Here is a 15168-nt window from a genome sequence, read left to right as displayed (position 1 = left end):
ATCACTGGAAAGAGAGGCCCATCGGACACACAAACTATATGCCCCAGTACAGGGGAACGCCAGGGCCAAAATAATGGGAATGGGTGGGTAGGGAAGTGGGGGGGGAGGGTATGGGGGACTTTTGGGATAGCATTGGAAATGTAATTGAGGAAAATATGTAATAAAAAATATTAAAAATTAAAAAAACAGACTTCATTATGATATTTTCATACACACATACACTGTACCTTACTGTACCTTGATCTTGCTCATCCCCCCACCTCTTCCCTCTGAGGTCAAGTCTTTTGAATACAGATAAATAAAAAGCAGGAGTTATAGTGAGGGGGAGTGAAAATGAGAGAGGCTGATACGTATCTCAAAAAAAAAAAATCTGCTACAAATAAAAGCCTGCCTGCATCATACACATGAGTGCAAAGATGTTAACACGAGGTGCCCTAATCCAGTCAGTCTCCCACAAATACAGATGTGTAGGTGTGCTTTAGGGACTTTAGAGCATGCTTCTTTTCCTCTAATAACCTAAAACCTTGCGCTTTTTTATTTTTAACATTTCTTGTGTGTGTGTGCTTGTGTACATGTGCATGCCATGTGCCATGGCTCCCGTGTGACATCCAGGGACAACTTGCAGGAAGGAGTTCTCTCCCTCCAACGTGTGGGTTCCACGGATGGACGTCGGGCTGTATGTAAGGTCTGGTGGCATGTGCCCTTACCACCAAGCCATCTCACTAGCCCTGACTTCCCATACACACACACACACACTCTTTACTCTTATGATAAACTATGAAACACCCATGCAAACAGCACAGAGGAGCAAATGAGTACAGAGCGCCTGAGCATCCAAACCAACACTAAGTATGGATGTTTGAGCAAATTACCTAATCCTTACAAATCTCACTTTGCTAAGCCATAAAATACGAACCCTTTAGATGGGACCTAAATGCCTAGTTTAGAAATTATAGTTAGCACATAAAACATGCCTAATGCAGGAGGCAGATCCAGCAATTCCTCCCCAAAACTCCATTTTTTTTTCAAAAATCATACTTTTCAAACACAGATACCCAAACAATCCAAAGACTTCACTGTTGGTAAAATGTTTTATAATGGTCACTTCTGCACCTGTCTTCAGGGTATCAGAGCAGATGCCATGAATCAAAAGGATGCTACATAATTTTCTTTTAAAAGTACAAACTTCTAAACAAAATCAGTTTTTAACAAGTTTAGCTTGTTGGGTACTAAATTAACTAGGATGCAAATGGTCTGCAAAAACAAACCTTGCCACAGTTTTAAGGCATTCAGATTGAAACTTATATGCTCTTATAAATGGGCACTTGCCGGGCGGTGGTGGCGCACACCTTTAATCCCAGCACTCGGGAGGCAGAGGCAGGTGGATTTCTGAGTTCGAGGCCAGCCTGGTCTACAGAGTGAGTTCCAGGACAGCCAGGGCTACACAGAGAAACCCTGTCTCGAAAAACCAATAAATAAATAAATAAATAAATGGGCGCTTATCCCAAGACTCAAGGCCTATGTCCTGTTAGCAGCCTGTAGGGAGTGTCAAGCCTGTGATCTCAGCACTCAGGCACTGAGGTTGGAGGATTTGTACAAACTGAAGGTCAGTCTGGGTTGCATGAGTTCCAGGCCAATCAGAGCTATATATCAAGACTCTCTCAAAAACCTGTGTCCTAAGTCAATTTAATACAGGGCTAAGTCTTTTTTCTTCATTATTAATTCATAATTACACAACTAGAAAGAGAAATCGAGGACTCATTTGTAAAGCACAGAAAATAAAGGGCTTTTTAAAAATCTAGCTGTCTGAGGCTGGAGAAATGCTCAGTAGTTAGAGAACTAGCTGCTCTTGCAGAAGACTTGGGTTCAGTTACTGGCACCTACATGGTGACTCACAACCATCTGTAACTACAGTTCCAGAGGATCCAACACCCTCTTCTGGCCTCCCTGGGTATCAGGCACTGTGGCTCAGGAGTAGAGCACTTGCTGAGCATGCACGGGGCCTTGGGTTAAGAACTACAAAAGGGATGACTCTCATGTAAGAAAAGAAGGCCACGGGGCTGGTGAGATGGCTCAGCGGTTAAGAGTGCCAACTGCTCTTCCAAAGGTCCTGAGTTCAAATCCCAGCAACCACATGGTGGCTAACAACCATCTATAACAAAATCTGATACCATCCGATACCCTCTTCTGGAGCGTCTGAAGACAGCTCCAGAAGACAGCTACAGTGTACCTGCATATAATAAATAAATAAATAAGTATGAAAAGAAAAGAAAAGAAAAGAAAAGAAAAGAAAAGAAAAGAAAAGAAAAGAAGGCCAGGCAGGCTAGGTGAAGCACAATTTAACCCCAGCACTCAGGAGGCAAAAGCAGGTAGATGTCTGTGAGTTTGAGGCCAACCAGGTCTACAAAGACAGTTCAGGCCAGCCAGGGCTCTATTACATAAAGAAAACCTGTCTCCAAAAAAAAACAAAAACAAAAACAAAAACAAAAAAAAAGTGAAAGATATTAATTTCTATAAGCTAATTTGTTATGCATTTTATGCTCAGTTATGACACTAAAAGCCACCAGAAAAAAACTTTTAGATAATATGTATATATAAATTTAAATATTTTGTTTTATGTGGGATTAAACCACCAACAGAAGATCACATCCCTTAGATAAATCATGGCCATTTGTCAAAGCCAGTGCACAAGTATGAGAAACAATGAAACTAGAAATTCAAGCTGGGATAACTTAGGGACTAGAAAAGACCTAAAGATATGGGCATCATTATTTCCTTCACCAAAGCTATAAATCATCTCATGGTGGACTTTCTTTTCTACTTATTTGTTTGTAATTCTTTTACTGAGTGTCTTCTCAAGCAGGGTAGTAAAGAGCAACACGGAAAAAGGCCTAGTAAAGACAGAACTTAGCCTACCCTTTCTTTCCATCATCTTGCTTATCTCCTGTTAAGCCAGTCAACAAGCCCCTCTGCACTGTAAATCCAGACAGCACAAAGCAAAGTCCTTAATGCTAGCAGAAGGCTGGTACTGTGAGGAAGAAAAGCCTTAATGGCCAATGCAGCAGTGCATGGCTAGCAGGGGGAAGATAAACTGATCCCTTTCTCAGAACTGACAAGGAGATAAACACACAAGCAGTAGCCCTCCAGGCATGTTCTACCGGGAAGTAAGCATCTGCATTCCCTTTACCCGGCGGATATCAAATCTGGAAAGACAGTAGTGCCCAAATGGTGTTGCTGGTGTGTCTGTCTGTCTGTGAGTCTATGTATCCATGCACGTATGCATTTGCACTCCCTTTAGTGAATATATGATTAAGTCTGCATCCATCAAGCAGTCAATGCACCTACATTCAAGGTGCTATTAGAAACTGACTTGACCAAAATGTGGAATTTACTTTACACAAAAGGTACCCAGGCTTTGGAAGGAAGGCTTGCTTCCCTGTAGCTGAGCCTATCACTAGGGCACAAATACTCCAACCTACCATGAAGAAGGAAGTGTTCTGCTGCATGCCCTCACAGGCCCAGACTGTTTGTAAAGGGCAAGAATGAAATATTCCATATGTTTTCTTTGTCGGTGACAAGGCTATTGAAAGCCAGACCATGGTAGTCTCCCTGCTGAGGGATTGGATCAGGCTATTCATGTGTAAACAGGCAAATGTTAAGATGGCAATATCTCAAAAAAAAATTTTTTTTTAAAAAGAGTGACCCTGTGTAGAATATGCAAAGTGTACTCTAAGCACTCAAGCAATCTAAACAGATCGTGGGCACTACAGCCCCTGTTAGCTGCTCTTCTGGCTTCCAAGTCACTAAAAAGCAGGCCTTAATCAAAACTCTAAAAGTTTTTAAATTTTCTGAGAAAATAAAATAAAATGCAAACAAGAATGCCAGGGGGAGGCTCACTGGACACACAAACTTTATATGCCCCAATACAGGGGAACGCCAGGGCCAAAAAACTGGGAATGGGTGGGTAGGGAAGTAGGGGGGAGGGTATGGGGGACTTTTGGGATAGCATTGGAAATGTAATTGAGGAAAATATGTAATAAAAAATATTTAAAAAAAAAAAAAGAGGGCTGGTGAGATGGCTCAGTGGGTAAGAGCACCTGACTGCTCTTCCGAAGGTCTGGAGTTCAAATCCCAGCAACCACATGGTGGCTCACAACCATCCTTAATGAGATCTGACTCACTTTTCTGGAGTGTCTGAAGACAGCTACAATGTACTTACATATAATAAATAAATAAATCTTTAAAAAAAAAAAAAAAAAAAAAAGAATGCCAGGGGGGGTAAAAACACAGCTGAGCAGCCCAGCATGTGCTAAGCACATCCACAGCCCTTAGTTTAAAGCCCAGCACCAAAGGAGTAAGAAAGCTATAGGACAGTTTAGACATGATATTTCTTTAGAAAGAATTTTAGTTCTAAAATTATTAGAGAGATTAACTGTATCTTTACCCACAAAGCATGAACATTCTAGTAAATAATATTTGTATATTGTATACTCATGTATATATATTTTTTCAATAACCAGTAAAAATATCTTTTCAAAATACATATAAGGAAAACTAGCAATCTGAATGATTCAAGAAACAAAGTGATATAAAGGAAAAAGAATGTAGCTAAATTTTTCACTCTGAGTTAGTTTTAGCAATATCTAGCAAGAAGTGCTCCAGTGAATCTGAGAAACTACAGTTAAGAGAATTCTCAAAGAATTGAGTTTGTTCAGTGAAAATCCTTGGTGTTGCAAAGCCTGGCAGTATTGAGCCAGGTGGCATGCTGTTTGTAGATACTTTGTTCCACTAGTGAGACAGCACCCTGCTACTTGACCAACTGTCTCAGGAAAGCAGCACCAAGTCCCAGAGATCAAAGTTAAAAGGTTAAAAAAAATTGTGATTTCATCTGGGCTCCCTCCAAAGAAACACAACTCCCTACCACCAAGGACCTTCCCGTTAGCAAATGAGAAGCCCTACCTGTAAGACAACAGCATCATTATAAGAATACAGGCACTGATGTTTCTCCACTGGGATACTGTTAGAAACATATGGGAGTTAAACAGACTTTTCCATCTGCCCATTGGCTCACCTATGAAATCCAGATCCAACTTTCAAACCGATATACACTCAAAAGAACCAAAGGATGGGAAATCGTGAATTTTAAATCACAAGCTAATGACACACATACACTGGAGATACACATGGCCCTCAGCTGTGTCATCCAGGCCATGCTGAAGCAGTCTTAAGTGAACCTTGACAGTAGAGCAACCTCTCTTTTTCCAGATGGGGAGCCTGAAGCCCAGAGTGATGAACTGACTTGCTTGACCTCTGGATTCCTTATGCAACTCAAAACATTAAAATAGCTGGCGGTGGTGGCACACACCATTGATCCCAGCACTTGGGAGGCAGAGGCAAGCAGATTTCTGAGTTCAAGGCCAGCCTGGTCTACAAAGTGAGTTCCAGCCGGGGCTACACAGAGAAACCCTGTCTGGAAAAAAAAAAACAAAAAAAAAAAAGCAAAAATCATTTTCAGAAGTCTGTTTATGAAGGCACGCCTATCAAAGAAGACTGGAAATCAGCAGGGACATAGAGACAGATGATACAGCCATGGACTCAAAATGACCTTGGAGAGCTGAAAACCAACAAGGAGCCTTTTTTTTTTTAAGGAAATATTGGATTCAGATATGATGGTACACACCTTTATTCCAAACACTTGAGAAACAGGCAAACAGACCTCTGTGAGGCCAAGGTCAGCCTGGTGTACACAGTGATTTCCAGGCAGCCAAGGCTAGTTAATGAGAGCAACATAAGAGCCTGTCTCAAAAAGAAAAGGGAGAAGGAAAAGCAAAGGGTGGGAATGGAGGAGACAGGTTAACAGATAAATGCTTAGTCTGTAACAGGAGATGCGAGGCAGAGGGACAGGAGAAACCCTTGAGATGCTCCAGGCCAGGTAGCCTGGTATACATAGCAAAAAAATAAAAATATAAAAAAACCAAGAGATTCTGACTTAAACAAGATAGAAGGCAGGTTGGACAGCTGCAGCTGTTTTCTACCCCCACATACATGCCATGCCATGCGTAACTTCATATATGTACATACAAATATCACAAACACACACATACATCATACAGACAAAAAAATTAAAGTTAGAACTAAATTAATCAAAACAAAAACAAACAAACAAACAAAAAACCCAAGAGCGCCAGGCGCGGTGGCGCACACCTTTAATCCCAGCACTCAGGAGGCAGAGGCAGGAGGATTTCTGAGTTCGAGGCCAGCCTGGTCTACAAAGTGAGTTCCAGGACAGCCAGGGCTATACAGAGAAACCCTGTCTCGGGGAAAAAAAAAAATTAATCAAAGTAGGTGAGCAGAAGTATCGATCACAAAAGGGATGAAAACTGGGTTTATGACAGGCTGCTAACTGTCAGTAAATCCCAAATGTAGTTTATTAAAACCAGGGGTACCAACATACAAAAATACTGGATTCATGTAATATTTCCTCCCTGTGAACATTGCCCTCATGGTATTGTCTGTGAACAAGTGAGGCTCTATTAAGATCCAAAGGACAGTTATGACATTTAGATAATGCAAACACTGCACACGGTGGGCAAGTCAAAGCAGCTGCTGAGGAGCACAGGACACTAGCCCCACAGCCAGAGCTGGCACTGCTTGGTTCCTCTCTCGCCTAGCGACTGAACAGAAGCTGACAGACACAGTAGAGCAGGCTCACTGAGATACGTGCATGCTTCCAGAGATGCTACTCTCATTCTGTGGAGAATTCTCCTGCAAGGTAGAACCTCTCAGAGAGTCTGCAGACACACAATCTAGAATCTACGCGTAACCATGCGCTTCCACACTCCTAAAGTCTGTGGTGGGCCAAGCCCTTCATGAGGTATAGACTTTCTTCAAAGTCTTCTGCACAGAAAGAATATCCCTAGGGGAAGCAGGAAAAACCCAGAAGTTAACCCAAGTCACAGCCCAGTCCTTCGAGCTCCACGGAGGAGACTGCCAACCGGAGATGCACCACCCACTCTGTACCTTTAGAACCAAAACCCTGAAGAGAGCAAGGATGTTGAAATCCCTCTCCCTCCTCCTGAAAAGCTCTTTGAAGGAAGCCTGGGTGACATCACTTGCACTACAGAATGCTGTGGTTCACGCTGAGCACCGTCTCAGGAGACCTAATGTACAGGAACAGTGGAAAGGGTAGACTTGAACTCTACATTCATCCCTTAGCCATGTCTAGAAGCTCGCCACGGTGAGGAAGCCATGTGCTTGCCAAATTTCTGGCTCTTTTCTGAAGAAGGAATAACAAGAAAACAGGAGGGGTGTATAACTCACATTTTCTTCTAAGGATTCTATATTACGATTCAAACAGTGTATCAAAAACTGTAGTATTTCATTTGTAGAGTGAGATTTCATTCTTTCAAAAGTCACTATTAAAAACAAAAAATATATACTACATTTTTATAATGTAAAAAATAAATAAATCATTCAGGAGGCTGAAGCAAGAAGATCACAAGTTCAAGGCCAATTTGAGCTACACTACAAGGTCTTAACTGTCTCAAAAAACAAACAAAGCAATCATACAGCCTTTTGTGTATCTTGATTCAGAATATGTAAATATACACACATCACATATTAAGGATGAAGAGTCACTAATATATCTTGTAATACATTAAATTTGCCTCTCCTCGTGCCCCATTACTAGCTGACAAACACTAGCTCAGACTCTAACTATACACACAGCTGCCTCATAAAATATCTATGACTTACATTCCCGTAGGAGATAGCTTCCTAGTCTATGGAACAATATCCTAACACAGAGCCATAATTCAGTGTTTTGTTTGCCCATAAGAGCTTTCAATACAAAAAAGCTAAGAAATGCATATACACAAATACTTAAAATATTAAAACATTTATTTCTTGGGCATAGAATGGAAAAGAAAAAAATAAAAAACAAACTCTTAACTACTTGCACCTAAAAGAGGGGGGGGGGGAACAATATCTGAAAAATAAATAAGCAAATAAGTAAATAAATAAAGGACTTAATGCCAAATGTGATTGGTTTGGGGGGGGGAAACCTGGTTATTGTGCATTTTTGACAATTAAAAATATCATACTACAAAAAGATGTTTCCCAAACTAATAGTAGCAACCTAAATATTAGACATTAGCAATGGCATACAGTAACTCAGAACATTTCAGAATCTTACAATAAAAAAAAGCCACATTCCAATCTTAGTAACCTTTGACTCTGAAGGAACACAGGGCATACTGCATACAAGTTCACAATACTGTTTTAAAAGGGTATTTGAAACTATTTCACTACAGTCTTTAAAAGGTTGAAACACTATTAAATATCTATGAACTATAAAACCATGCCCATTTGCGAGCTCTCTCTCTCTCTCTCTCTCTCTCTCTCTCCCTCTCTCTCTCTCTGACCAGTTTTTAAACTCATTTTTGAAACCTGCTCACTTTCAAACAATAGGCTGATATCTGGCAAGTAGTCTGACCATCAAGTGCTTAAAGACACAAAAGAAATGCCAAGAAGGCAGACAAGTTAGCCATTGTGTAAGAGTGGTGACTGGGTACATGCCCTAGAGTTTTCTTCTTCACTGCCAGTATTTAAGATTGGAGCATTTTATCATCTTCAGTCAAGGTTTTACAAAAACCATAATTCACTGAACAGAAATACAAAAACAAAAACAAACCTTTTTTTATGCATTGAAAACAATCTCTGACACTGCCAAAAATGGACCATCTATGAATTTTAAAAAGCAACTCGGATAATATATTTATAAACTTAATACTTTAATATCTACTTTTACTAATGGAAAGAGCAATGATGTCATATCATGAAGACATATGTTGGCTTACTGTCATTTTTCAAAGTTGAAGGCATATTTAGCGGGATTTAACTTTTAAAATATTGTATCAACAATGCAATGAAGTATTTTTGTTAACATAAATTTGTTCCCAAGTATAACACCTGCATTATATATATACATGTGTTGATGGAGACAAAAGTGAGTTGGTCTCAGATTCTATGATTCACCAAATGATTCTTAGACTTTATGTTCTACAAGGATTCGAAGAAATCTAAAGTAGAGGCAGAAGCAACCATCTACTCTAATACCCATTACTGAACACACACACACAGAGGAATAGAATAAGCACAATCACGGAGACCAGAAACAAAAATCCCAACTGGCAGGCTGTCAGTGCTTTCTACCATTATAAAGATGACTAAAATACAAATATGAGAGACAGATTGACAAAGGCAGAGGCCGAGAAAATGCCTAAACTTGTCTGGATCCACCTACTAAGACAGATCTTTGATCTTTCCTGAGAGATTAAGCTGTCAAATGTTACCTTACAATTCTAATGCTAGGAGCCAAGGACTTGGACAGTAAATACTTGTGACACCAAAACTGGCACAGTATTCAGCTAAACTGGAAATCGTCAACTATTACTGGTTACAGCAAGTCTTAAGGAGGGCAGAGTAAATCCCTGGTATAAATTCTCAGCACTGTCCAGGCAACATCTAAGACATCACTGCCTGGGGAGATATGGATGCTCTATTCCATAGAAGAACTCCAGTGGAACTGGATAACTGTAGGAGCTATTGGGTTAGTGAGAGTCCCCATCACATCTCTTTACAGAATTGACTCAAGAAATGTATAAACAATTAAAATTCAAAGCTAACACATACAGCTCTGTGGTAGAGTGCTTGCCTAGCAGATACAAGACCCTGAAGCTGCAATTCACTGAAAATTACTTAGATTAAATAGAAAAACAAAACAAAACTCTTGTCAGTAAGAGTTGTTGACAATCTCAGCACTCGGGAGGCAGAGGCAGGCGGATTTCTGAGTTCAAGGCCAGCCTGGTCTACAGAGTGAGTTCCAGGACAGCCAGGGCTACACAGAGAAATCCTGTCTTGAAAAACCAAAAAGAAAAGAAAAAAAAAAAAAGAGTTGTTGACATGGCTGTTTTCCAGACTGTAGAAATTAGGGCCTAGAAGGACTGGGCATTTGATTCACTCAAGGCTGTGCCAGTGAATTATTAAGATCTGGAACCCAGCTCCCCACATTTCCCATAGAATGTTTTCTTCTTGGGCAGTGAGAGAACAGTCGTTCACTAGTTTGAAAAATAAAGGATCCAAACTGAAAGACGTCCATATATTAACCTTGCTTGAAAGTACACAGCTGTATAAAGCTAACATTTCTAGATGGACATAGTATAATAACAAAATTTGCCTAGAATTAGGGAATAAAAGATATCCATTTTACTATAAAGTATTAACATCCAGACACTGATTACTGACCTGACCTAGCATGGAAGACACAGTACATACTGGAAGTTAGAAAAAGAAAATACTTTCAACTGATATCTGTAAAAGAAAGTGTGTGGTGGGGTATGGGGGAAAACACATGCTGGAGAAGAAGCCAAGATGATAGAAGGAGTGGAAAAAGCAACTGTTTCTTTAAATAGTACTTCAAAGCCCTGCAGGTAACCATCAGTTCCCTAAGAGAGAGTTGATAATCTGCTCAGGTACACAATATCCACAGTGAAGGTTTGAGTTATGACTAATTATGTGGAAGGCAGGACATTGAGTAACTTTTTGTACTGTATCCAAATTAGTGAAACAGTGATTTTCTTTTCCAAGTGTTAAGCCATACACACAGGAAACAATCAGGGCTATTCTACCCTAGCAAAGTGCCCTTGCTACTCATGAATTCTGCAACAAGTCTCCATGGAAAATTTCCTCACACACTCTTCTAAACACAGACAAGAACTCCTCCAGGCGAGTGGTAATAAAAAGGCTTAAGCAGCTCAACTGGAAGACTGTCCTGCAGCTCCCAGGAGCCTCTCTAGAGGTCTTTCTAGCATGACTGTCACTTCTCCATCCTCAAGTTCAGGAAGATCTGTAAAATCACCCAACTTTGAGATGGAAGACGCAGCTTGGGGATAAAAACGGGGAATGCAATTACTTTATTTTTCCAGATAAGGAAAGCGTCACACACTCCATGTGGAATGACTTGCCCAAGGCCACACAATTATTCAGTGCTGAGTGTGAGTAAAGGTGATCAAAGGCTCCGATCTACCTCTCTCCACGACGCCACCAAAACAGACTTTATCATCTGAAATGTATGCTTTATGGAAATGGAAATTTGTGTCCCAAATCTATAGCTGTCAAATTTCATTGCAGAAACCCAGGAACCAGAAAACACACACTACAAACTCCCTATACTACACTGTCACTTTATCTTTCTCCTTGCCAAGCTTGGAATGGGTGTGGTTAGTTTATCACCACTAACATAGGGATAACCTTGAATCCTTTTTACAACATAAAATGAAAATTTAATATGAATAAGATTACTTAATCATATACATTGTGGCACAGGATTCATTCAAAATAGCTATTCCAAAACACAATCACTCATAGTGCTATGACTACAGAAGCCTCGTGAAAGATACTGGGGATTACATCTGCTTCTGTCCCCCAAGTCTGATAAGGTAGCAATCAGCAGGAAATAGGAGAGTTTGGCTGAACAAGTTTAAACCAGCCTAAAGTAGGAACAGCAGGAGTGTTCTCTCTGGGCCTTCTCAATTCTGGACAAAAGGCTAAATGGGGAGATGCCAAGTTTAGCAACCCCCTGGGCTTGGTGTCTAGATCGGAAGCTCTTCAGGGTGGTCTTGCGAGATTATGTATTAGTGTGGTCCTATGAGCTTATTCACCCCAGAAGTTCTAAGTTTCTCCATTGTACCAGGCTCTGTGCACTGAGTCAAATAAAATAAAATCCCTTTCTCTGTTGACCCTATGGTCTCCCAGGTGAACTATGCACACACCTCAGTGGCTGGAGAAAGTCTCATCACTGGACGAATCATTGAGCAGTGAGAAAGAACTCTGAACACTATGGTCTCATCTGAAAGCTTCTGTTTTTGCTTCTGTAATCTCACCAATGGTGAGATGCAGAAATTAAGACGTTATCAAGGGCCTAGAGATTTGTGGACTCCCTTGGGGATTCTAAGTTCCACTGTGACAGCAAATAGTGCAGGCCTGAGCCCTTGCCCCTCCTCCGACAAAGCTCTAGAGAGAGCCACTGGTTCCCTCATGTTACAGGAAAACACACTGTCCCTGAAACCCCTTAAAGATAGAGTGGTCATACATAAAACATCCTTCTGAAGGGGAGATCAGGGTATTTGGGGAAAAGGAGGTCTCAGAATGTAACCTCACATACCTATTGATCACAAAGAGATCGGCTCACATTTGACCACCACCAAAGTCCAGGAAAATGTTATCTACCCATTCCACAAGCTATGCGTAGTAACTCCCCTAAGGCTGGACCTTGAAGATAGGGTGTTTCATGGTCTCCAGTGAGATCTACAGGCTGTGTGATACTCTCTCTATATATGAGCTTGTTCCCATAAAAACATGACATTAGGTACCGCATCAAACAGGCCCTTTGCCTTATGGGGCAAGACTATTCGTTAAAGTTTGAGGAATGTGCCAACCAAAATCTTTACAAATAAACTAAACAGTGAAATCCTAACTTTTTAACTAATAATTTAGCTCATCTGAAAAGACTTTGTTAGCACACTCCTCAAACTCTAATACTCAAAAATAATAATAATAATAAAACCATAATTCTACGTGGTTCAGGTAAAGTCAGCTCTCTTTCTGCCTGACTTCTCTATTTCCAAAGAGTTTCGAGAAACAGTAAAACCCTAGCTCCTTACCTGCCAACCCTGCTCAGATTTAATAGACCTCTATGAGCAAATCGCTTCACATGTTTTTGGTGAAAAGTCAAATATCATTTTGAAAGAAAGGGTCTTTCCAGGCATCAACAACACCTAAGACTGGGCCAAAATCTGAGACTAGGGTGCAAAGCCAAGGGTCTCATCTCAGTTCTCCACATCCCCAACCTGAGAGGGCCAGCCGAATGCCTCGGCACCACCCACCTGGAAATACAGCGATGCCCCAGCTTGCCTAAAAGGGAGTTTTCCCTTCACAAGATCTGTTATTCCTTTAAAGCTATGCCTAAAAGGTCTCTTTTGATAGCTTGAAGGTAAAAAGGAAGTTTCCTTTGCCAGAGGGCCTCTCGGGGCCCCTTCCTCTCTAACAGGTCTTTCACTGCTCCTGATTTAATCATGCAATAGGCCACACAACACGAGAAGGCTGAAAGGGCCATACAAGCTGCCCTCCGCTCAATTACCCCATTCTTTTTCTACGGGTGGCATTTACCAACATCACCTCCAACACCTATTTCAGATTCCCCCTCTTCCCTGAGATGCTAAAAGCTCTCTAGCTCTCTGAGGAAGGAGGTGGGGAGGGTCAGAACCACCTATGCTACACTTCCTGACCACAGGCAGCTTACACGAAAGGCTCTGCTGAAGGTACAGGCGGAAAACGGTTGCCCACCTTACAGACTGCACTGATCACATGCTCTAGAATTTTCTCTCCCAACATTCTCTACCTCAGGTCAGCATTCCTTCTTTAAAATGCCTTATTCACTAAGGATCCCCGCCCAGGGTAGGCCGAATCCTTCTCCTCCTCCCTGGGCTCTGCTCGTGGTAATGAGTCCCGAGTGGATCTGGGCTAAGGTGTCACACTGCACAGGCAGGACGGGGCCAAACTGGAAAGCGATTTCCCCTCTAAGGTACAGGTGTTTCTTCACTCCGCCTGCGGGAACCCTGGGGGTATCCAGGTGCTTCCCCATGGAACCCATGGAACGTGCCTGGTAGGCAAACGCAGGCCAAGTTCTAGGCGCCCTCATCCGTGGCCAAAGTTTTGCCAGCCGAACAGGGGGCCGCATGGGGGAAGAGGTCACGTGAAAGGCTGCCAAGGGCAAGCGTTTCCAGCATCCTCCCTCCTGGCCCTAAATGCACTTGCGATTTGAGACTGGGGGGGGGGGCGGCGGTTAGGAGGTATTAATTGCACCCCCCCCCCAAAAAAAAAGCTGCAAAAAGAAAAAGCTCCTAGAGGTTCAGATTCAAACTGGCTAAGTCTGGAGAGGCCAGCATACGGGAAAGGGGGCCAATCCCCCTGACCCTCCAACACACACACACACACACACACACACACACACACACACACACACACACACAGGTGATTCGTGCACCCCCAGGGCGCTAGGGTTGGGGGCTGTGGTCGAGCCCTGGCTCCGCCCCGCAGCGCCCCGCGGGTCCCTCAACCCGCAGCCCGGTCGCCCGCACTCACAGTGCTTGGGTGAAGGCGCTGAGCCCCTCCGGTACCGCCGTCAACCCCTTCCCGGAGCAGTCTACCCGACGGTCGCCGTCGCAGCTGCAGGGCGCAGCGCAGAGAGGCGGCGCCGCGCCGCTGGGCCCGGCCGAGCCGAGCAGCCCCAGGGCGAAGAAGCAGAGCAGCCGCAGCGGGCCCGGCATTGCTGCGGCCGCCGCCTGCGCCCGCCTCTCCCGCCGCTCCTCTCGCTCGACTCGCCTCCGCTGCCCTCCGCCGCACCGCGCCGCACCAGGGGCAGCCGGCCTGCGGGGCTCGGGGCCCGGGCGCCGTCCCTCGGCGGTCCGCGTGCGCTCGCTTCCTTCAGCAGTCTGCCGCCGGAGCGTTAGGACACGGCGCTCCGCAGTTTCTCCCTTCCCGCTGCTCCATGGACGCGCACCGGCAGTCCCGCGGCTCAGGCCAGCCGACCCGGCCCAGAGCGGCTGCCCGGGCCGCGCGCTGCCATCGCCGCCGCCTCCTGTCCCGGGCCTCCTCCAGCCGCACGGCTCCTCAAGGTTGCGGAGCGCAGCCTCCAGCCATGCCGGCCAGGCGTCCCAACCCCCGCCCCAGCTCTCACAAACACCCTGGTTGTCCGCGCTCTCCCCGAGGCGGCTCCCGCTCCGCGCGTCCTTTTCCCTTCTAGGGTTGCACGCTCGCCTCGGGAGCCCCTGGCCGCCGGGTTATGCAAATCACTTAGGTACATGCAAAACTAACCCCGCTCCGGGAGCGCTATTGGTCAGGGGAGGTCTCGAGCTCATTACTATGCAGGCAGGGGAGCCATTATTGGTCAAGAGGAATGGGGCGTGTTTCTCTGGCGTGAGTGACAAGGTTGTGCTGCTGCTGCTGCTGCTGCTGCTGCTGCTGGGGCTGGTGGTGGAGGTTCAAGTAAAAGCCCTGACTTGGCTGGATCTGCATGTCAGGTTGTGTATTGAAGGTAGACAGATCAGA

At 43.7% G+C, this 15168-nt stretch overlaps 1 protein-coding gene across 1 annotated transcript in view; it reads right to left on the bottom strand.

Moving 5' to 3' along the window:
- Lgr4 (leucine rich repeat containing G protein-coupled receptor 4) overlaps positions 1 to 14887 on the bottom strand; it is a 97314-nt gene extending 82427 nt beyond the window's left edge. Inside the window, exon 1 of the mRNA XM_021155166.2 lies at positions 14203 to 14887. Within this exon, the coding sequence (XP_021010825.1) occupies positions 14203 to 14387 (185 nt within the window). The 5' untranslated portion in view covers positions 14388 to 14887. The remainder of the gene's footprint in view (positions 1 to 14202) is intronic.
- Between the last annotated feature and the right edge of the window lie 281 nt (positions 14888 to 15168).

The sequence above is a fragment of the Mus caroli genome, chromosome 2 (genome assembly GCF_900094665.2).
Source record: "Mus caroli chromosome 2, CAROLI_EIJ_v1.1, whole genome shotgun sequence".
NCBI classification, from domain to species: domain Eukaryota; kingdom Metazoa; phylum Chordata; class Mammalia; order Rodentia; family Muridae; genus Mus; species Mus caroli.
This window is presented reverse-complemented; position numbering and strand designations above follow the sequence as displayed.